This window comes from Crocodylus siamensis, chromosome 2, assembly GCF_052110815.1.
Source record: "Crocodylus siamensis isolate JL-2025a chromosome 2, ASM5211081v1, whole genome shotgun sequence".
NCBI lineage: Eukaryota > Metazoa > Chordata > Crocodylia > Crocodylidae > Crocodylus > Crocodylus siamensis.
This window is the reverse complement of record NC_143396.1, coordinates 62,236,755-62,258,817: the sequence shown is the minus strand read 5'-3', so window position 1 is coordinate 62,258,817 and position 22,063 is coordinate 62,236,755. Positions and strand designations below refer to the sequence as shown.

Sequence of the window (22,063 nt, the reverse complement as noted above, 5' to 3'; positions counted from 1 at the left end):
TAAATAAAATAGCAGCCATATTTGAGAATGTAGATTTGAACACAGGCAGCAGGGGACCCAGAGTTTTACATCCTATTTATCATTTCATATATGTTTTACCCAGCCCAGTTTCAAATATAATTTTTTTTTGGCAAGCAATAAAGTGAAATAATAGGTCAAGTGTGCAAAAAATGAGACCTATAACTTTGCAGAAGGAAACACCACGGGTGCGTTGACACAAGATGCTTTACTCAAGATTAGAGCTAATAACTGCACAGTAAGCATCACCATCTACACATTCAAACACTTACCGTGCAGTAATTTTCTCTCATTGCAAGTAAATCTGCTACTTGTAAATACAAATAGCAAATATACTATCTGTTACTTACTGTGCAGTAGCGTACATGTACGCCTGACTGGAAGCACATTTGATCCTGGTCAACTGGGCAGCAGAGAGTGAGGGATTGCTTCTTGCCCCTAGGAGCTGCCTGCTGTCAGCTGTCAGAGCAGGTTCTGCCACTGGAGCCCAGGTGGAGACAATATCCCTCTGCCCTGGCAGCAGGGAGCTCCCAGCCCCCGCTCCACGATCACAAGGCCTGGGCTGGGAGATTCTTATTTCCCATCCTGAGCTCTGCAGTCACGGGGCCTGGAGCTCCCTGATTCCAAGACAGGGGGACACTGTCTTTGCCTGGCCTCTGGTGGTGAAGCCCGCCCAGGCAGCAGGCAGCTCCTGGGGGCAGAGTGCAAGGTCTCAGCCCCAACCAGGAGACAGCTGTCTCCTGGCCCCATGCTCCCTGCCAGCTCCTGGGCTGGCATCCAGGGGCAACCTAGAGCTGCCCTTGGCTGCTGCAGGGGACTGGTGCAGGGCCCCCATGAGCAGCAAATCTGCTCCCAAATCTCTGCATGCGTAGACGTGTGCCTGGGTCAGTTTACTCTATAATAATTTATTCTAGAGTAAACTGATCCCACATTACTTGCTGTTGCAGGGCACAAAGGTGTGCCTGCTCCTTCAAGAGTAGAGGCAGCTTAGCTAGGGAGCTAGGCAGGGTTGCACAGCTGCAGGTTGCCTTGGCAGGAGGCTAATGAGGCCCCCTTTTCCTGTGATGGCACCTGCACCTGGTCAGGTAACCAGAAGGAACCAGGCTCCTGTGCACATATAAGCCCCAGAGCTGGGGCAGGGGGTTAGTTCTCTGTCAACAGTCGGGGGAAAGAGCTCTTGCAGAAATGCTATTCAGAGATGCTTGGTTACCTATTCTGCTGCTGGTAAAACTAATGGATTGTAGGAGCTCCTGAAGTATCTGGGACTAGGAAGCTCACATTGCTGAGAGAGAAGCTTTCCTCCTTAAAGGGGAAGAGTGTGTCTTCCAATGTTATTGTTATGTTATAGCCCAGGGGCAAGTATTTATGTTGTCATTTGAACTGGTGGACTGGGGTAAGGCTAACTGGGGAGAAGGAGGCCTCATTGGGGCACACTACCATGTAAAGCCCCAGCATCAGAGGGTGCTGCTACAGGGGGTGAAGAGACCCCAGCACCAGGGGGTGAAGAGACCCCAGCGTCACAGGGTGCAGCTAGTGGGGCCAAGGGCCCAGTGATGACAGGAGGCTGAGTTAGACTGCAGCCTCATCAAGAGACAATGTTTAAATACAATCTGTGAGGCATGGGGCTTGGTAAAGGGATGGCTTTGGAGCCACGCATAGAGCCCATAAGGCTTAGAGTGTCTCAGGAGGCACTCACTTTGAGTGAGACCCAGCAAGGGATCCAAGATCAGCCAACTCTAGTGGGGTTCAGCAGGACCATGACTATACGAACTCAAGGACAACCTCCTAGCTTATTATTTTAACCGACAAGACGTGGTAGGTAAGACTAGAAGGTGCCCAGAGGGTGAAGCAGGCACTGTCAGAGCCCTAGGATCATTACCCCCATCCCTGAGGACCACATGCTGTGACACTTTCACATGTATACACGCCCCCTTTTGCTGTGATGGAACAAGCACCTGCAACTTCCCATTAAAGTTCATGGTAGTTGCAGGGGTGCATTCACTTTCACGATGACACCTAGGAATGTTTGTCAGACCACAGGCTTCTTTGCAACAAGCCTCTTACGTCTTTAAGTTTAACTTAAAAAAAACAAACAAAAACCCAACTCCTATACCTTTAAAATTGTTATAAATGTTATTAAATAAATTGTATCAAAGACTGATAGGGTCAACACATAATGAATTCTGTAATCAGAAAAAAGAAAAAGATTATATACCGTCTGCAAAATATCTCTGAATATCAGGGGTCCTGGTTTTCTACAATTTAAAAAAATCCCCAATTTTCAGTTAAAAAAAGTAAGCCCAAATCCGTATTTTTTGGTGATTAAAATGAAACACCACTATATATATATTTCACATCTATCTATCTAGTGGTGTTTCATTTAAATCATGGAAAAATGTGGATTTGGGCATTGGCAATGCATAGTGGGTACACATACATCCTCTGAGACTAGCAGTGCACCCCCTTAAAGAACTGCCGATGCTGCTGGCAGCACCTGTGGGTGGTCACCCCCCACCCCCGCTGCCAACACCATTGCTGACCACCAGTCGGTGCTTACCACCCACCCACTTGCCCCTGCTGTCAACACCGCTGTGGCTGCCTGTGGGGGCTCCCCATTCCCCACTGCCATGCCCCTGCCACTGCCTGCGGGCAGTCACCGTGCCCCTCCAGCCTCTGGGAGCATGCATCATTCATGGATTTGGGGTTACTTTTCTTTTAACTGATAATTGGGGATTTTCTTAAATCAGAGAAAACCAGGATCCCTGCTGTTTTTATCATGGCTGAAAAATCATATATTTAGCAATCATCCACAAGTACTATCTAATTAAGTTAACAAAACTGACTTCTATAAACTGTAATAACCAATGCTATTCAAGATATATCTTAATTTGAGCGTTTTTTAAATAGTTTGAAAGTTGTATCCTACCCATAGTCCAATTATATCCTAAGATTTGTGTTCCATCTCTTCAGAGTTTTGTGCCTGGAGGGAATGACAGCAACCTCTTTGCTAAACTGTGTGAACTGTTACGTTCTCATCCATAAAGCACATACTCTCAATCAGGATAATTTTATTTTCAAATTAAGGAAAACACCATAATAATATTAATTGTAGACACTGTCTATACAGTACAAAGTAATGACATTCTGGTGATAATCAGCTCTCAACTGACACAAAACTGAGGGGATGACAACTACATGCCAAATTCTCTCCACCTTCAATGCCAGGATAAGGAACATGTTAGAGATCTTGCACTGCCAACTTTTGGCTGCTCTATGGGTTCTTAAAGTTCACATACCCGGGGTTAAAGCTACTAGAACATGAAAATCAGAGTCTAAGCTGACTCCCTGATGGTGTATGTTTAGCATGGAAAAGAAATAGTTCATAAAATCTCCATAACAGAAAAAGCAGTCAAACGTCAAGACTGTGAGAACTTAACACAGTAAACAAGTTGCTAACATTTTAATGGACAAATCAATATATGAATTATAATTTAGTCAAAAACCTTTCTAGAAAACACATGCCAAACTAACACAAATGAACACACAAAGTAACATGACTCTTCAACAGGAGGTCTTCCTGGTTATTTATACCTTTCATTTCAGTTGGAAACCTAAAGTGCAAAACCAATAAATATGTCATAGCTTTTTTAAAAATATTTGTTTGAGAACTCTGACACGTACCCTTTGCCACATGGCAGGTTACTCCAGGCTGGGGCCAGCACTGGGTTGGCCCCAGCAGTCTCACCTAGGGTTCTAGAGGACTCCTGGGGCTGCAGCTGTGGTGTTACTGCTTCTCAGAGCCTGGCTGGCAACTGGAGTGTGACTCTTTGGCTGGCCAGGCTCCGGTTTTGGGTGGCACACACTGTCCCCGTATGCACTGCCCCCGGTTTTTTTTTTTGTGTATGGGCTTTTTTGACACCAGGATCTCCTGGGCTCGACCCCCCACAACTGCTATCCTGCAGTACAGAAAACACCTGAATGTGTAGTATGTGGTGCTGCTGACATGTCTGGATGCAGCCAATGATGCCTAACATCTCCATAAAATGTAATTCGGTCTCATAAAAAAACATTTTCTACATATGAGATATTACTTTAGCAATCACATACATTCACTTTTTAGCTACTTAACTGAGACTGACACAAATGATGCCAGTTATTTGGTGGTTATTTCAGAGATTTGGATTTTTGACTATTAGAAATTAGACAGGCCCAATTTAAGCCTGATATTGTAATTCAGTGGCTGTTTCTACATGAGATGTTCACCACACTCTGCCCTGTGGGCACCTTCTAGTATACTAACTAGCTGCACAGTCAGCATCTTGGCATGTATAGGTGCACCCCTATTAGCCTGCGGTAAACTAATTTACTCTGCAGCAGGATAAGTACTATAAATTATTATTATTATATGACTGTTATAAATAAGTACTATCTTGTTGCAGAGTAAAAATCTCCGCAGCAGTGCCTGTGTAGACGCTGCCCTGGCTGGCTGGGACATGAGCATGTTTCAGTGTTGTGGCTGCCTGCTGGCTAGCCCTAAACTGAAGTATCCTTGTGCACCAGCCAGCCCCTCTGCAGTATGTTGAGCTGGGGGAAAGCTCCAGGATGGCAGACTGAACGGGCTCCCTGCCAGCTGGGGCTGCTCCACCATGGCTCCATATGCTGCGCTCCTGGGTGCACATTCAAACAGCAATAAACCCCAGAGTTTATTGCTCCCAGGCACATGTTCAAATGGTGCAATAAGCTCCAGAGTTGCAATGAAGCAATAAACTCCAGAGTTTATAGCTCCATATTAATTGCACATGTAGATATGCCCAGCTCATACAAATGCGCTGCACAGGCACAACAGTAAGTACTATGTATTACAGAATCAAAGGCATTGCAATTTTACTCAAACTTCTGAACTGCATTCAAAACAGCAACCTAAAAATGAACAACATTAATGCAATATAGTATAGTCCAAGCATGATTTAAATTCAATTACTAGAGGAAGTGTAGGTATTATTTATTATTTTTAATTTTATATTCCATATTTCAATATTTAATGGTGACCTGAGGAAAAGCACTTTCTTCCTGAAAGCTTGTCTAATATCTTTCCCAACCATACAGCTGGAACAAAAAAAGGATCCTTGCCTCATATATTTCCTGGATAGGGACAGCTCAAATAATACTCCAAATTTGCTAAAACATGAAGGATATTGAAATTCACTCTTTACAATGGAAAATATGAATTTTCTTAATTTTGAAGAGAAGCCAGACTATTCAGTGACATCTACTTCCTAAGCATATGCAGAGGCCTGAGGAAGGGCACTTTGTGTCCAAAAGTTTGTGTAACATCTCTTCAACTATACAGTTAAAGGTATCACCAAAAAATCCTTGTTACATCTATAGAAAACAGATAAATAGTGGAAAATTATTTTTAAAAATCTGTAAGTTGTACTGCTAAGATGTAGATAGAATTAGATAAATAATTATAATATAATTTAAATAAAGAACTAATGACTTGAGTAATATTACCAGAAGATTCCTGAAGTACCTCTCACATGGTAGGTTTCAGAGATAGTTAAGTGAGACAGATGCAGACAGTAATATTTTCCATGTCCTCTCTTTATTTTTGAAGGTAGAAATTATTTCCCTATCCTGGCTTTCTGCAACCTAAATGGGACAAATTACAATGTTCTCTGCATAACCTCTTTTGAGACAAGATAGAAGAACCCTCACCAACGTTTAGTGGCCTAGATTTTGTACAAGGAGTGTGTCAAATTGCACCTTAAAACTGTGGAAAGAAAGATTAAGGGAAATATAGAGGCAGGGGTGGAAAGGAAATATTTTGTGAAATGTGTAGTGACAAGCTATCAAGTAGGAGAGAAGAGTGGTGATAACTGAAAAACCATACGAGACCTGAAAAACAACTAATGCATCCTGGGATGGATTTCCCCTACCTCAGATACAGAGGAAGCAGGATCCTGTTGCATTCATCACTAAAGCTCTTGCTGAACTTCTGGAAACAGACCTTTTGTGCACCAAATGTGCTACAGGATACCAATCAGTAGAACAGTGAATGTGAATAAATCTGGGAGTACTTTCATAGGAGCATTGTCTGAAATGGAATAATGGGATTGACTGTTGAAAGGAGCAAAACAAGCTCTCCTGTATCAAGGGAACAAAATCCTTCTGTTCCCGGACCTCACCCCTACATAAGCAAAGAGAAAAAGCTAACACACCTGAAGAATTAGTTTACAAAAATATTGAAGCTTTGGTGCTGTATCCAGAAAAATTAAGTAAACTGTAATTCCTTTCTTGACATATGCTCTTTCTGCAACATAATCTAATGAAGTGTTAATTTGTCTTGCATTACAGTTTAGAAAGTCACAATTTTTTACACTTATATTGTAACCATTTGCTATTATCTTTTTGTACCTTTAAGATAATTGATATTGTTTATTGAAAACTACTTTGCAAAGGTTTAAAATGGACTGAGAAGCTGTCTATCTGATGTAGGTATAGCAACAATCAAGTTTCATTTGCTTATACTCAAGCACATTTTTGACTTTGATTTTTTTTTTGCACCATACTTTAAAAGACAAGTTTTAGTTTGGAATTCTGAAAGGGTCAGAAACCAGCAGTTACAGTCAGCTTTGTCCTAAAGAAATTCAATTAGTATTCTTTAACAGCAGATGACAAATACATCCACTGTCTGAAAAAGCCCCTTCCAACAGATTCAACAGGATGGGGAGATTGGAGAGGGATTTTCAGTGCATGACAAAGACCATAAACAGAGCCCACAGGTGTCAGGGAGAGAAGGACAGGACTGTGAAAGCACATATGTGACGAATAAGGGATATGACCTCCCCATTCTTATTTCCACTGGCTTGGGGAAAGAGGTGCAGGATCATCTGTTGTGTAACGCCATCAGAGCCAGCCTTAGAGGTGGGGGACGTGGGCGACTTCTCAGGGTGCCATCATCAGGGGGTACGGATCCATTGCGGGTAAGATCCTTGCCCACATCCTCCTGAACCACCTTCCTCCTGTTGCTGAGATCCTTCTGGAAATCCAGTGCAGCTTCCGACCATCCTGGGGCACTGCAGACATGGTTTTCATTGCCAGGCAGATCCAAGAAAAATGTCGGAAGCAAAATCAAGAACTGTTCCTCGCCTTCATTGACTTGACCAAGGCATTCAATTCTTTAAATCATGAAGCTCTGTGGACCATCCTCCAATGCCTTGCCTGCCCGCTGAAGTTTGTCACTATACTGAGACTTCTGAATGACAACATGACTGCCACCGTCCTAAGTGGAAGATCTGAAACCAACACCTTCTGCCTCCGGACCAGGGTCAAGCAAGGTTGCGTTATCGCCCTCACCCTGTTCACATCTATCTGACTGTCAACATCCACCTTATCCTAATGTGTTTTTGAAAACAGAGATCTTCGGAAGTCGACGAAGGTCCTGGTTTATAAGGCTGTCATGCTGATAACCCTCTCTACTGCAGCAAAGCCTGGACCATCTACTGATGCCACATCAAGACCCTCGAGAGCTTTCGCCAGCAGTGCTTGCATCGAATCCTGGGGATCAAATGGGAGGACCGTCAGACTAGTGTGAGCTTCCTCCACAAAGCTGCATCCACCAGCATCCAAGCCTTGCTCTTGAGAAATCAACTCCAATGGACAGGCCACTGCATCCGGATGTCCAAGAACTGCCTCCCTTACCAGCTTCTCTTCTCCCAGCTCTCTGTAGGCCAACACTCAAAGGGCAGCCAAAGGAAACGGTACAAAGACACACTTAAGGTCACCCTCAAGCACAGAGGCACCAACACCAGTGGCTAGGAGGAGCAAAATGCTAACAATTCGGCGGGTGCGCCTGGTCCACCAAGGCATGCACCACTTCAAGGCCCAACAACTCAATACCGAGATGAAACAGTGGCAAAGGAAGGAGAAGGAGAGCAGTGCAGGGCTGCAAATCCTACTCCCCCACACAACAATATGCCCCTATTGCCAAAGAATGTGTGTATTCAGAATCAGGCTTCTCAGTCACCTGAGGAGCCATCAAGCCTGACTGACATCCTCTACTCTGAGGGACCGCCACCCACACACACATGTGCATGCACATACTCCATCCATACACAGCCTGGGTCCAGCTCCCTGCACCCTGTACCACTGCTTGGCCTGCATGGGCAGGCAGCATGCTTCAGCAATGGGGCAAAGGCCAGCCACAGAGACGCTCTGGCTGGCTACCAAAGTGTCTCTGTGGAGGATCCGAGCCTCTGGTTGCCCCACTTTTTTCTCCCAGGGTATTTTTTGATACCTGGATCTCCAGGTATCAAATTCTGATCCCACGATGCAAATATAGAGCATGGGGAAAATTTTTTTTGTTCCCAGTGTGCCTCTTGCAGCATCTGAGTGAAAACTAAGAGCTGGCCTTTTTGAAGTATAACATGGAGCCCCTAATCCCCTTTGAGAAAGAAAAAGAGAGCTGACAGTGAGTAAAAGGCAGTTGAAACAGAAAAGGAATAGCCCCAAAGCTGCAGGCCACTTACCTGGAGTAAGATGGAAAAGAGGACAGGCTAAGAGGGCTGGGATCCAGGCCGTGGATTAAAGAGCAGTGGCAGCAGAGCTGAACAGACAACTGATAATTAGGCAACTGAGTAACCTCTGCCACTGACTATACAGCCAAGCAGCAGAACTAAGTAGCTGCCAGACAATGTAGATGGCAGCATACAAAGAAGCTAAGGTGTCTGCAAGGCAGTATAAAGGGTGCTTGGTTGTGGGAAGCTGGACACGGAGCTTTAAGGCTGCTCACAGGGAGGCAGGCTGAAGAGGGGCAAACCTGCAGATTGGTTAATGGGAAGTCCCTGTACCTGGCCCAGGGAAACAGGGATCAGGTGACAGGAAGGGAGTGGAGTTAGTAGGTATATAGGCTTAGCTCCAGGGCCAAAGAGCTCCTTACAGTGATGGAAAAAGGGTCTTTGGAGAAAAGGAGGAACTGAGAATACACAGAGAGACCAGGTAGTCCAGGGAGATTGTGGGAATCAACTGGTAGGAATAGGAAGGGTCCTTTTTGTTATCAGATGTTGTTTAAGTGTTTATACTTATAGTTTTACATCTGCTAGGCTTGGGAGTGACTAAAGGGAGGCAGGAGGCCAAAGGGTACTGGGGACAGATGCAATTTGCAGGGACTGGTACTCCTGTAAGGTCATGGTGGATGCTGCCAGAGAGTACCATCCTCTAAGGTGGGTCCTGACACACTGAAGGGTAACTTGAATCTAATGAGGGGTGCCCTGAATATAATGAGGGGTGCCTTAAGTTGAAAAACCTTTAATTAAGAACCAATGTTTAATACAGTACTGGAGGCTTGATAAAGTCCTGCTCAAATCTGTATGGATCCCTAATTTCTAAAGTTCACACAAACCTTTTTTTTTTTTTTACTTTTTGTTTGCAAAAATATCCAAATCATATGTATTCAGTACAGCTGAGATTCCAGTATAAAGCACTTATAAAGCAATGCACACAATGAATTGCCCTTCACAGTCATTATTCATTTAAAACTCTAATTTGTATTATTTTAATCCATATCATTGCTTGCCTCATGATATCAAATTACATAAAGCAATATACAAAGGGACAGACCTAAAGATGAGTAGAAATTCTCAACTCTATTTCCTAGTTTCTAAGCATTTTGTTTCTCTTTTTAAAAGAGTTCAAGATGACTATAAGCTTGAAAGTATACTGGTGCCCGTCAGCTGCAACACATTGGGGTATGAGTATTGCAATGCTCGTAAGTGGCAGTTGTTATATTGAATGTCTTCTATAACCATCAGCAGCCTGTTTTTCTGATATGTACAACAGCTACTCAAGAAACTATATTGATTCTGTTATGAAAAACATAAGTTTTATTTTTGGTTCAAAGAACAACAGAACAATATTACCAACATAATCTCAATTAACTAAAAGCACAAATAAATTAGACTCCAATCAAGCTTGCCACAACTTCAAGTTGTGTTTAGCCATGTCTATATTTGATATCAGTGTAAAGCCAATTAAGCCAATATGGGCACCCAGCTGAATGAAATGGACTGCAATCAAGCTACACAAGAAATGTACTCAGGTACACTCAGATATCTTCTTTCTAATTATATGCAAGCAAATGTATGTCATACCCAAGGGATTTCAGGTGACTAATTCACTGTTCTACATATCACACAGCTTATTTTGAAGGGCTGTGCTTAACTCTCCCATTCTGATCAGTGTTCTATACAACAAATAGGAACAGATCAACACCAGATTTGTAGAACTAAAAAACAGAATCCCAAACCACCCAAATACAACAGACATTTACTAAGATTCAGACACGAAGCCTATCACAATCACCTTCACGCCTTAAAGATGATGAAGAAAGCAAAACTCTCCCAAAACTTATGCGCTCCAACAACAAGCCTACAATCCATGGTAATGTCAGCAACCTACCCAATATCCTTCTATTAAGCCTCTTAGTGTGACTAGCACAAGTAAATTTACTGACTGAAGTTGTGATAATATTACCTCAAAAGGCATTTTGAGAAGTGTATTAGCAAATTAAAGAAATAATAGAAATGCAACTTCAAAAGTATAGCACACAGTACCCCTATGCTTCATAACAAATAGATATTTATGAATTTATACACACTCAATATTCTGACATTAAAGTGGACAACACGATTATATCAAAATACTCTGAAAGTGACGAAAGGGCATTATATAATGTACATACCACTAAGAACTCCTTTTTGTCCACCATCTCATTGCCATCAGTATCAAACATGTTGAAAGCTATTCTAAAACCTGCGTGAGGCTCTGTCAGAAAAAACATATAGTTGTCAATCTTCTGAGGAAAAAAGATAACATTTTAAACTTTATGAACATGCACTGCATAGCATAAATCAGACCCTCTCTTAGTGTAAATCAGTTTATTTGTGTATATAACCAGAATGTATCATTTGTTTTACTATGAACATTTTGGAAAGAGATCATGACCCAAAGTTCATGTGCCAGGGAGCAAAAACAAAAATGGAAAATATCCTGGAACACTGGCAGGTGTGGTATTCAGGAGAGGGCTGTCATTTTCTGGTGGACAGAAATACCCATCCACATACTGAATTTGTCCTGGAAAACCTTCCCAGGACAAAGTTATTGCTGTTTTATTGTTATTTTTTCTGCCTGGATTCACAATTTTTGAGTCAGATTGACTGTTTTCTTAGCAGGACAAAAAACCCAAACATGTGGCTGCAGGCACTTTGTCCTGCTAAAGCAATGAATAAAGTGAAGCAAAAATAACATCTACTAAAGCCCAGAAAGACATGCATCTGATTCTTCATTTCTGACCTGCACATTTTGTTCTTGGCATAATATATGAACAAAGACAATTACACTGCTATCAAAATGCACTTTGATTTAGAGCTATTTAAATGATCAGAAAATGCATATACCGATACACAAATAATTTGATTGGTGTATCTTTTGCTGGACAAACAGTGAGTTTTTAAAATTAGCTAATAAACCAACACGAAGATTTCTGATGTGAAAAGTATCATCCAAATATTAATTAACAATGTTTCCTCCCAATTAATAACAGAAAATGGCTTCTCCTATTCTAAGGAATAAGAACTTCCTAAGCACTATAAGAGAAACAATAGACTGACCAAGGTGAAATCCCTGAACAACTTTAGGTGAGAAGTGACAATCCTAAAGACAACTTTATCTTTCTAGAACAGAGTAAATAGGGTGACATTTAAAATAGCCTAAAATTCACTCACTCCTGTCCTTAAAAGCTTTGGCAGCAGCCAAAAGAAATGATACCTTAAGCGATAACAGATAAGGATCAGTAAAGGCTAAAAAGCCAGGCTTTATTAGAAGAAGCATTTGTAATAAACTCCTTAAAGTCTAACAGTATTAAAATAAGCAAACAATTTTGTGTTTTGCGAACTACAACAAAAGGTGATAACAAATGAAATTTGAGTTGTCACTCACAGGTCAGACCTAATAAAGAAATATTTACAAGATATGATGAAAAGGGAAATAAGGACAGGGCAAGTAACAGGATCTCAAGACCAGGGAAGAACAAAAAGTAGTAAAACCCTGTTCTATTTAGCAGTGAATTACCATGTCAAGAGGCAAATAAAGCATTTCCTGCCCCACCTTTCCCTCTCCCCACCTCCCCTGGTTCTTGGAACTTCAAAAGCCAGGTTACTGAAATACCTGGGCACACATTCGTTTTGTGTGTAACTGACTTTTATTAAAAATTAATATATCATATGAGGATAGAAAGTATCACATAACTTGTAATGAATAAGATGTTCATACCCAAGTGCCAATACAACCATTAGTCAAATGAAGGCTTTGAGATTATGAATATTGTTACCTCCAGCTTCTGAATTCAAATATGACATTAGCAGTGTGTGTGTGTGTGTGTGTGTGTGTATGCGTGTGCGTGTGTACACATATGCACACATACATGAGACAGATGTTGAATTTCCCAGGAGGGCTTTCTTTGTAAAAAAATAAATAAATAAATCAGGTAATACATTTTTTTAACTGGACTAGCAAAAGTTATGTAGAAAAAAAAGATCTTTTGATTAAAGAGATTCTAGACTTTTTATTATTGTACGATTTAGGAAGGTCTCAGGGGTGACAACTAAAACAATCCAACTTATGCTACTTGAAATTAGCAACAATTAACAGTGTGATTTGATGATTTAAACCTTTGTCCCAGTACTGGATCCAGGAATGGGGTACAAGACCAGTGCTGTATATGTCCAGTGGGTGCCAAGCTCAATACCCAGTCAGGGAGAGCTCCTGCTGGAGCTCCACATGAACAGTGCCCTCGCCAGTTGATCATGGTGCAGTCTGACTGGAGCCCCTGCTTTCATATGGCTCCAGAGCCCAGAGAATACTGCCACCATCTGCCCTTTTCCTCCCTTGTGAATTCAGCAGTACGGAAGAGTGTAGTGATGGCAGGTTCCAGAGCTATGGAAAAGCAAGGACTCCAGGCAATGAGAGCTCAAGTGCACCACACCCAAAAGGGGTGGGAAGTGCAAATGCATCACTGCACCCTTTGTAGATTTTACAACCGTATTTCCACATGCATAAGAGTTATGAAGTAAAAGCAAACAATAGGACCATGTATAACATTCCTGCATTGTCTCTAAGCACTGGAAGATTAAAAAACTGGAAGAAAAAATTGAGTTGGCTAGAACTCCAAAGATCATTACATTATTCAGTTTAGTAACAACTTATTTTCTTTATGAGACTAAGAGCCCTCTTCTAACTCTGTCATAGTTACAGATAATGATTTTGGCGCATAGCCTTTGCTGTTTAGCTTTTACTTCTAGCAAGTCATTCATACAACTAAACCATTCTGAATTCAGACAAAATATGGATAAAACATTTTCCATTCTATTTTTTTAACCTACAGTAAAAAATCTTCTGTTTAGTCAAAGACATTAATATTTTCATGAAAAATGCACATCCACCATTTCAGTGGCCATGCAACATATTCAAGATTCTGAAAAGATCTACAGAGGCAAATGGGGGATACCATGAAGAAAACGATATTCAATTAAGTTATGAAGAATAGTACAAGGAAGATAAAGTCATACAATTTAGTAGCCAACATGCTCTTTTGTCAGAATACTTTGCTTTGTTTCTACTTGAAACTCCTACCAGCTAATTCTATATACAGGTTTCCAAACTTGCAGTTAGGAATTTTTCTTTTAAATATTCCAATAAAAAATTAGTGTTGGCTTTGATTTTCAAATTATTGCACATGTTGTCAAATGTCCTATAATACCAAAACCAAAATATTCTGCATTGTTCTAGAAATCCAGAAACTATTATACATAATTTACTTTTGTACAGTTAAAAATTTTGCTTGTTGAAAGACAAAGCAAGTTTTTTTCTTTTAAGATAAAAATTTATGTTAGCCTGACAGATTTCCTAAAATAGTAGTATGGCAGGCATCGAATATGTACTGGGGTGTCCAGTTGTTCAATAACAGATGGAACAGTACTGTATTTATAAGGTATGTACTGCTCTCCATCTTCAATATCCTTAAAAACATTAATAAATTTGCCTAATGATTATGCAGTAATTTTAGAAGACACGCATGTAGTGCACTAACTAATATTCAATCCACAGGTCATTTGACTATATGAAAATTTTAAACTCTTTTTCAGTTGAAACATTACAACAGGATTCCATTAAGACTACAGGATAAGCCAGTTTAGATTAAAAGAGATGACTAATGTACATTTATCTCCTAAATATCCTTGTGAATGTAGAATACCTTAATATATAGAAATAAATTCAAAATCTTAAAAATTTGTAAGGATTGTTTTCAAAGTACTTACTTGTTAAGATACATAAGAGAAAAAGATACTCCGTATAAGAAATGACACCTAAAGACAAAAAAATATACAGTCATGTCATATCAGATCCCATTTGCTGAACTTGAAATTTATGTTTAGTATATGTATGTATGCATTTACCTCAGTCAGCCTATTTTTATCAAACTTTTTATACTTATGTAGGGTTCTGCATGCTTTAAAGAAACAATAGGCTTACTGGGATGAATATACACAAAGGAGAGTGGCTTCTTTAAACACAACTTAGTCACATCATTAAGAGTAATGCATATGATGCACTAGACTAAGTTTTCCCCCCCAAAAAGCTCAACTATAAAAGAATCTTGCAGTAGTATGAAAATATTTAGTATTACAACTAAAGCAGTGTTTCCTGATGTGTTCTGCTTAATTATGTTTCAAGCTTTTATCTTACTTTTAGCAGACGTTAGTATACATCATGTCTTGTTAGGAATTTTGGTTCTCATAGTTTAACAGAGCGCAGATCTTGGTTTCTAATGGACTTTGTGTACATATATATAACAATTTTGATGTGAAGTCTGTATTAATCTCATATTAGGCAAGCTCATAATTTTTTGTTAAATGCAGATTTTTAAAGCCTTGTTAAAAATGGTGGGTAACATTCAGAAAATTTAGCTATATAGATTTACAGTATACATTAAGTATTTATTCTAGGCTCTTAGTACTTCTACCATAAATTACAGCATAATGCCAAAAATACTGAATTAGTACCTCCTCCTCACCCCAGAAAACTATTAAGGAGGGGTAGCATTCAATATCCAGACTCAATAGCCAAACAGTGCAACAAACTTCTTACCCCCAAAACCAGGGTAAATAGATAGCAACATGCCATATAGTTCAGTGATGCAGGGCATTCTGTACTCTAGTTTAGAGTGGTTTGTCAGGGGAGCAATGACTTCCTTTTTAGGTCTACTGGGAAGTCCTCACTGTATTATTTTCAAAGACTGACCATCAAAACTGGCTCCTAGTCTCCAAAAGGATAGCTAGGATACTGCCTCAGTATAAGAGATCTCAGCCTATGATATTGGCCTAATTTCTAAAGAAAAAGATATTTATAGATATTTAAATGCCTGAAGATGCACACAGATACCCAAGAGAATTTTCAACCTTTGTTGATTTAAGTAAGAGTTAAGTTCACAGGTACTTTTAAAAATTCAACTGCATTTTTTGGTGCTTAAGTATCTTAAAAACTTTCCACACAGATACTTCACATCTGATCTCAGAATTTGATTAGCTGTGCAAATTAAACTCATAACTCTCTATAATTTTATTCCATGATGATCATAGTGCCTATAAAATCCAAAGCTGATAGCAACAATGTCATTCATGTGAGTATTAAAATCACTGAACACTTTTAGTTTTGGCACCTCTGATACTACCAAACCGAGGCACTTCAGAAGCTCATGCAAACATTTAATAGCCCAACAGATGGTACTCCAGGTCTTTTCCCAAAGTAACTGCTTCCTGGAAATCTCACAGAAATAAACTTATTGCAGTTAATTCAGTTTTGCTGAACATTTTCTGCTTTACACAGTATAGTCCTTTGGATGATTTTGGTATCTCTCAGCTGTTCTCTTTAGGCTAAATGCAATACCAAAAAGCTGTTTGAATCAACTGCACTAAAACAGGTGCAACAATAACAACCATCCAGGCTTTAGTGATGTTTACAAGCCTGGAGGACTCGATAGCAATTAAAGTAATGGAAACAGATAGGGCAGGGAAGCATCATAGAGACTGACACTAAATTAAATCATGGATAATTGAAATATTCAGCCACTGTTCTTCACCAGAACAGCATGTAAGATTGGTGTTTTTTTCCATCAGCATCCCAGCCTCTTAAATATTAACTATAGGAAAAACCCATGCATTAAGCATCCCAAGTTATTTTCTTGCTTTGTCCTCTCCTACATACTAGTACAGGAATTACAAGAACCAAGCCATTATCACTGATTTTCCACGCACACCTAAAGCATGGCTTCCATAATCCTTACACATCAGTTTTTAAAATCCTGCTGGACATCCAAAAGTGTCCACTGCATAGTTGTAATCCATATAAAACTATTCATATTCATTAAGGGCTTTCAAGGCAGGTTCCAAACTTAATCTTGTCTATTTCTTCATTATCCTAAACCACTTATCTAAGAACAGCCCAAAACCTCAGCTTGGCTGTCCTTAGGCACCACCCCCTAAATCTTTCCAAATACAATGTCATCCGATAGTTCTCCCCAAGGGTCATTTCTACCAAAAAAGCAGTGCATCTATGATGGGCATATGTCCCACTTGCAAACAAAAGAAGAAAAAGATGTCCAACTTATTCTTCCCCCACCACAGAGTTTGGAGCCCAGAGCTGAGTTAAATAAAAGGCTTGATTCTGTCAGAGCAAAATTTTGTATGTATGCTGATAACACAGAGAGTTAGATCTGAACATGCACAGACACACCTATCAAGCAGAAAATTCCACTGCATGCCCAGCATGTGCCCCCTGCTCAACCCCAAGGCTTGTCAATCAAGACTGCCATAACGCACATGCTCAGTTTACTCAGAGCATGAGGTAATCTGATCTAACGCACATGCTCAGTTCACTGACTGCATGATGTAATTGGACTAGAAATTTCTATGAAGCGAGCAGCTTGATTGGCTACTAAATTCATATAAAACGCTTGTGAACCGCCCCCCCCTCCCAGGGGAAGGTGAGGTGGTGTGTGTGTGTTTTGGAGGAGAGACTGTGCTCGACCTGTGAGCAGAGGCTAGGGACTGTTTCACAGGGAGAGAACAATCCTTACAGCAGGGGCTGAGGCTGCAGGGGCTACTCCTAAGGAGGGCTTCTAGCCCACTGGTCTCTTCCTCGCTGCGATTTTGGCTATTCGATTCCTCTTCGTTTCCTGTCTTGATCTTTTGACTACCAGACTGATTCTGGCACCGACCCTGACCACGATTTCGATCAACCCGACTTACTGAGATCATGGCTTTACCTCATCGTACCCGGCACTGACCTCGGCATCGTTCTCCATCAACTCCGGCATTGATTCCACTTTGGACTGGCGTCACAACGAGTTACAGTTTTGTTGTTTGTATCCCTTTAATGAGCTGTTGACCAGCCCTGGGACTAGCGAGTGGGCAGCCGCACCTATCCTTCGGGGTAGAAAGCAAGGGCTCACTCGGGAACCTCGTGGGCCAACAGACCCCTCTGTTGTTCATTTTGGTAGCGCTGTAACTGAAGCAAACTTCCTACCTACGCTACAGAAGTGTAAGTAAATAAAATTCAACTATTTTTGAAACCGCGCGATTCCGCGTACTGCTCAGACTCCTCGCCGCTAATCCCGCCTGTTCCATATACGAACCCTCGGCCCACCGTGACCTTGGGGTCTTTATTCCCCAACAGATTGAACAGTAATTTCTTTAGAGCAAACCACACAACCAAACCCCTCAAAATCCTTAATTATAAACACCTCTCCTCTTCCAGCTTAACCCCATCCTCAATTTCCAGAAGAAAAAAAATGTATTTTTTTTATTTCCTAACATCCTCCAGACCAGATGTAAGACTTTGGGCCTAACCCTCCACTGTCATTGACAGTGCCACTTTGGGGTAAAATGTGAAAAATTCTCTTTCTGCAAACAAAATTTAATTATTTTCCTAGTACTTGCAATTTAACTTGCAGCTAGTTTATAGTTTCATAGATGTTAGGGGCTGAAAGGGACCTTACAGATCATCTGGTCCTGCCCCAATTTAGTTGTTATTACAATCATGCCTCTTGCCTTATGCCATTTCTATTTCAAATATCAAATTCACTGAAATATGTGCCAAAGGAGTCTAAATATTCCAATTATTAATCTGGTTTGTGTCTACTTGGAAGATCAGCTATGGCTGGAGTGTTGCTGAAGAGATATAACCTTGAGTGATGAGTCAATAAATGTAAAAAAAATATTTTAAGTTTGTCTGATACCACCACCTTTATTATAAAATTAAGGAAGGAAGAATAACTGTCAAGTAGTACGTCTGGAGAAATGAAAAGAGCTATCTCGGAGGCCTTGAAAGCATTCCCTCCTTTTGTTTATACTTGTATACTGTAACCCATGCACAGATAGTTCTGGTTGACTGCCCTGAGTGTTATGGGAGAAAGAGTCTTAAATGGTAATTGGACAGAAAGAAGGGCTAACACTAAAATGATATAGAAGTTACAGAGGTCATTTGAGGGTAAAAGAGTTCAAAAAAGAAAAAAAGAGACCTGGGGGCCAGATCCTCAGCTGGTGTAGGTTTACATGGTTTAACTGATTTTGATGATGACATAACAAATTAAACCAGCTGAGACTCTGTCCAGCTACATATTTCATATCAAAATACTTATGCTGGAGTGACAAAAACCATTATGACGTAAATAATGCAGTTATGTGAGATAAAATACTGCATTGGGACTCAGGAGCCCTGTATTTTACTCCCAACTTTGCCACTGGCCTATAGCTTACTCACCTGTAAAATACGAATAATGAAACTTACCTTCTCTTTTAAAATATTTTAAGATATATTAATTTGCCAACATGTTGCTCTGATTTTCTATCATCCTAGTTCCATTAACTTTAGTTGACTATTACTGGCAGAAAACGAGATTTAGATGACAGCTAATGTCCACTAATTTTAGATGAATTTGACTACATAATTCTCACAAGTCACAAATGTAACTATTGGATTTACCTTTTTGGGCACCATATTTCTTCAAATACACATTTAAAAATAAAATTCTAAAAATTGCTTGTATCTTAAACTTCACTTAGAAAAAAAAGGAAAGTAAGATTTTAGATGCACTACAGAAGTGTCTTTAGTTGATGTCTTATTCTGTTCTTAAATACAAGTGTTACAAATTTGGTTACATTTTAAATCAAGGACATCTTCTATTCAAAGAATAAAACAGATTTTGAAATAATTACATAAAGAATTTAAATATGTCGAGAAAGATGTTTTATCTGGGTAGAATTTAGGATTCAATTAGTTGCAAGAAACAGTACACAAGTAGATTGTAGATTTCCATCTTCACCTGACTTGACAGTTTACTATTATTCTATGCACGTCTCTGTAATAGCTTGAAATTCTTAGCTACTTTTCCAATTCTGTTAGTCAGTTCAGTCTGAAGGTCAAGATTCCTGCTGATCACAGAACCCAAGCAGCAAAAACTGTCAACAACACCAAGAGATTAATCTTCCAGAGTGATGTGAGGTATTGGTTCTTTTACCCCTTGGTACATGATCACAGTCTTTTTGAGACTAATTGCCATCCCAATGACTCAGAAACTTTGCCCAAGAGATTTTTACAGGGAAGATTCACTGTGGGCAACCAAGGCCACATCATTTGCAAACAGGAAATCTCTCAGAAACAGTTCTTTCATCTTGCTTTTCTCTCTAAACCTTGCAATGCTGAACAAGCCTCCACCTAGTCTAGTTTTAATATAAATGCCATCATTCCTGTCCTTGAATACATGAAGAATGTTAAGACGTTAAAAAGTATGCGGGCTAAAACACACCCATTTTACCTCACTGTTGATGTCAAATATATTTCATTCTGTGTTTCCATACACTACAGTCGCCATGCTGTAAAGAGTGAATGATGCTCAACAGTTTGGGGGCACAACCCAGTTTCTTCAGAACAGTAAAAAGGTCTTGCCTGTTGACTGTATTAAAGGCCTTTGTCAAATTGATGAAAGCTGTGTATGGTGGTATTTATTTTTCTTTACACTTTTGCAGTTGCTTGACTGAAAATGTCATATCAATGCTTGGTGTCCTGAGCAAAAACTGCATTGACCTTAGTATAGATTCTTTCACCTACAGACTGCAGCTTAGGGAGCATGATACCAAGTGACAATTTTTCCAGCGATGTTCAACAGGGAAACGCCTCTAGTTGTCGCAGTTGCTTTTATCCCCTTTGTTTTTGTATAATTGTATAAACTGAGCATCTTTCACATCTTGCAGTACTTCTTTCTCTTTTCAACAGTGTAGTATAACTTCATACAGATTCCAAAGTAATTTATTGTTGTTGGCACTTTTATAGATTTTAGCAGGCATGCAGCTGTTGCTGGATGCCTTGGTCCCAGGAATCGATGTAATAGCTTTCTGCACATCTTATGTAAGCTTGTTATCCAAATTCATCATAACTTTGAACTGTCATAATCCTTCGAGTTCATTGTGTTTGACTTCAGTCTTACTGAAGTATAGAATTCCACAGTAGCCAATCTGATGCTCATGTTGTTTTTGTTGATCAGTAATGACACTTTTACTTAAGTCTTTCAACAGATCTGGGGGGTTTTTTTGATTGGACCAACAGCTCATCTGATGCCTTCGTACATTCCACAGCTATCACCTGCATCAGCCACTTTCTGCATATCATCATAGATTTTCAGCCAAAAGTCTTAGGCACACCTCTTAGCCTGCTTTTGCATTTCTCTTTGAGCCTTTCTCAGATTTTCCAGGGCAATCGTGTTGGGAAATTTCTTACAGTTTTAGCTCTGTTGTTTTGTTCTCAACCAGTGGTAGAAGGGTGTAAGTGTGCTTTTCAATCCAGTTTTCATTTTTCTTGCATTTTTTTTGCCAAACACTGTTATAGCAGCATTGTACATGTTTGTTTTTAAGCTTTCCCAGGATGACTGGTAGTTTTGCTATAGTGGGGCTTTCTGACATTGATTCTGTATGGAGTAGACTAAGGCATGATCAGTGTCACAGTCGGCACTGTGATAAGACCTCATATTTAGTATTGTAAGTAACATGAAAAACAGCAACATTTCTTCAAAGATATCAATGACTCCATCAGAAGTAAACTGCCATCATAAAGAAATTAATCTCGTTAAAGCTGTAAAAATGATGCTTATTCTCTTTTAATTAAAGGTATTCAAATCTATATTTGTTTTCTGTTGACCATTTTCTGTTAAACGGACCAAATTAAACATGAAACACTAATACAATGCACTTCAAAAATGCTGCTTTTTAAGATCTTATTGTATATTGCTATACTATAGCATCTGTAATCGTGATCAAACATTGCTAAGAGTGAAGGAAATTATTTTATTCTGTAAAATACAGAAACAACCATGTCCACCCCTTCCCTATTTTTTGGATCAAATAATGCTTCAGTCTAAAAGTAACAAGGTGTATTTTAGTGAAACTGTTATTAAATCAGGACCCAATATGCAGGTAAATCCTCATCCTCACCTTTGTCCCTGAGATTACGGAAAAGTTTTGATGATCCTTTCCAAACTGGTGGTGTCTCCATAAGTATCTGATTCAATTCCTGTAAAATAAATTTTTTAAAAATATATATGTAGTTGGTGAAGTCATTATCAGATTAATAGGAAAACTAAGAAATCAAATAATCAGACACAAACAACCTAGTCAATGTAACTCAAATAAGCAGTAGTTGTAAACGGAAAATTTGGATAAGCAAATCCTGCAAATACTTAAGAACACTTATAAACTTGCACACAAGTAGTCCTGGAATTCCCACATGAACAAATCTGCCTATGCAATTAAGTGTCAATAAGACTTTGGGGCATTACCCTAGAAATAGCTGAACTTTTCAGTTTGTTACAGAATTCATTTACCAAAGCCCATAGCCTAGTGAAACAAAAGAAAAGACCACAATTTACTCAATCAGCTCA

The 22,063-nt window shown here is 39.8% G+C and overlaps 1 protein-coding gene across 2 annotated transcripts in view; it reads right to left on the bottom strand.

Moving 5' to 3' along the window:
- Positions 1 to 22,063, bottom strand: part of MICU3 (mitochondrial calcium uptake 3) — a 101,901-nt gene that overhangs the window by 42,699 nt on the left and 37,139 nt on the right. For both annotated transcript variants that reach the window (XM_090036000.1, XM_090036001.1), the window contains exons 4-6: positions 21,618 to 21,696; positions 14,394 to 14,441; positions 10,760 to 10,842 (exon numbers count right to left, since the gene is read on the bottom strand). In XM_090036000.1, the coding sequence (XP_089892126.1) occupies positions 10,760 to 10,842; positions 14,394 to 14,441; positions 21,618 to 21,696 (210 nt within the window). The remainder of the gene's footprint in view (positions 1 to 10,759; positions 10,843 to 14,393; positions 14,442 to 21,617; positions 21,697 to 22,063) is intronic.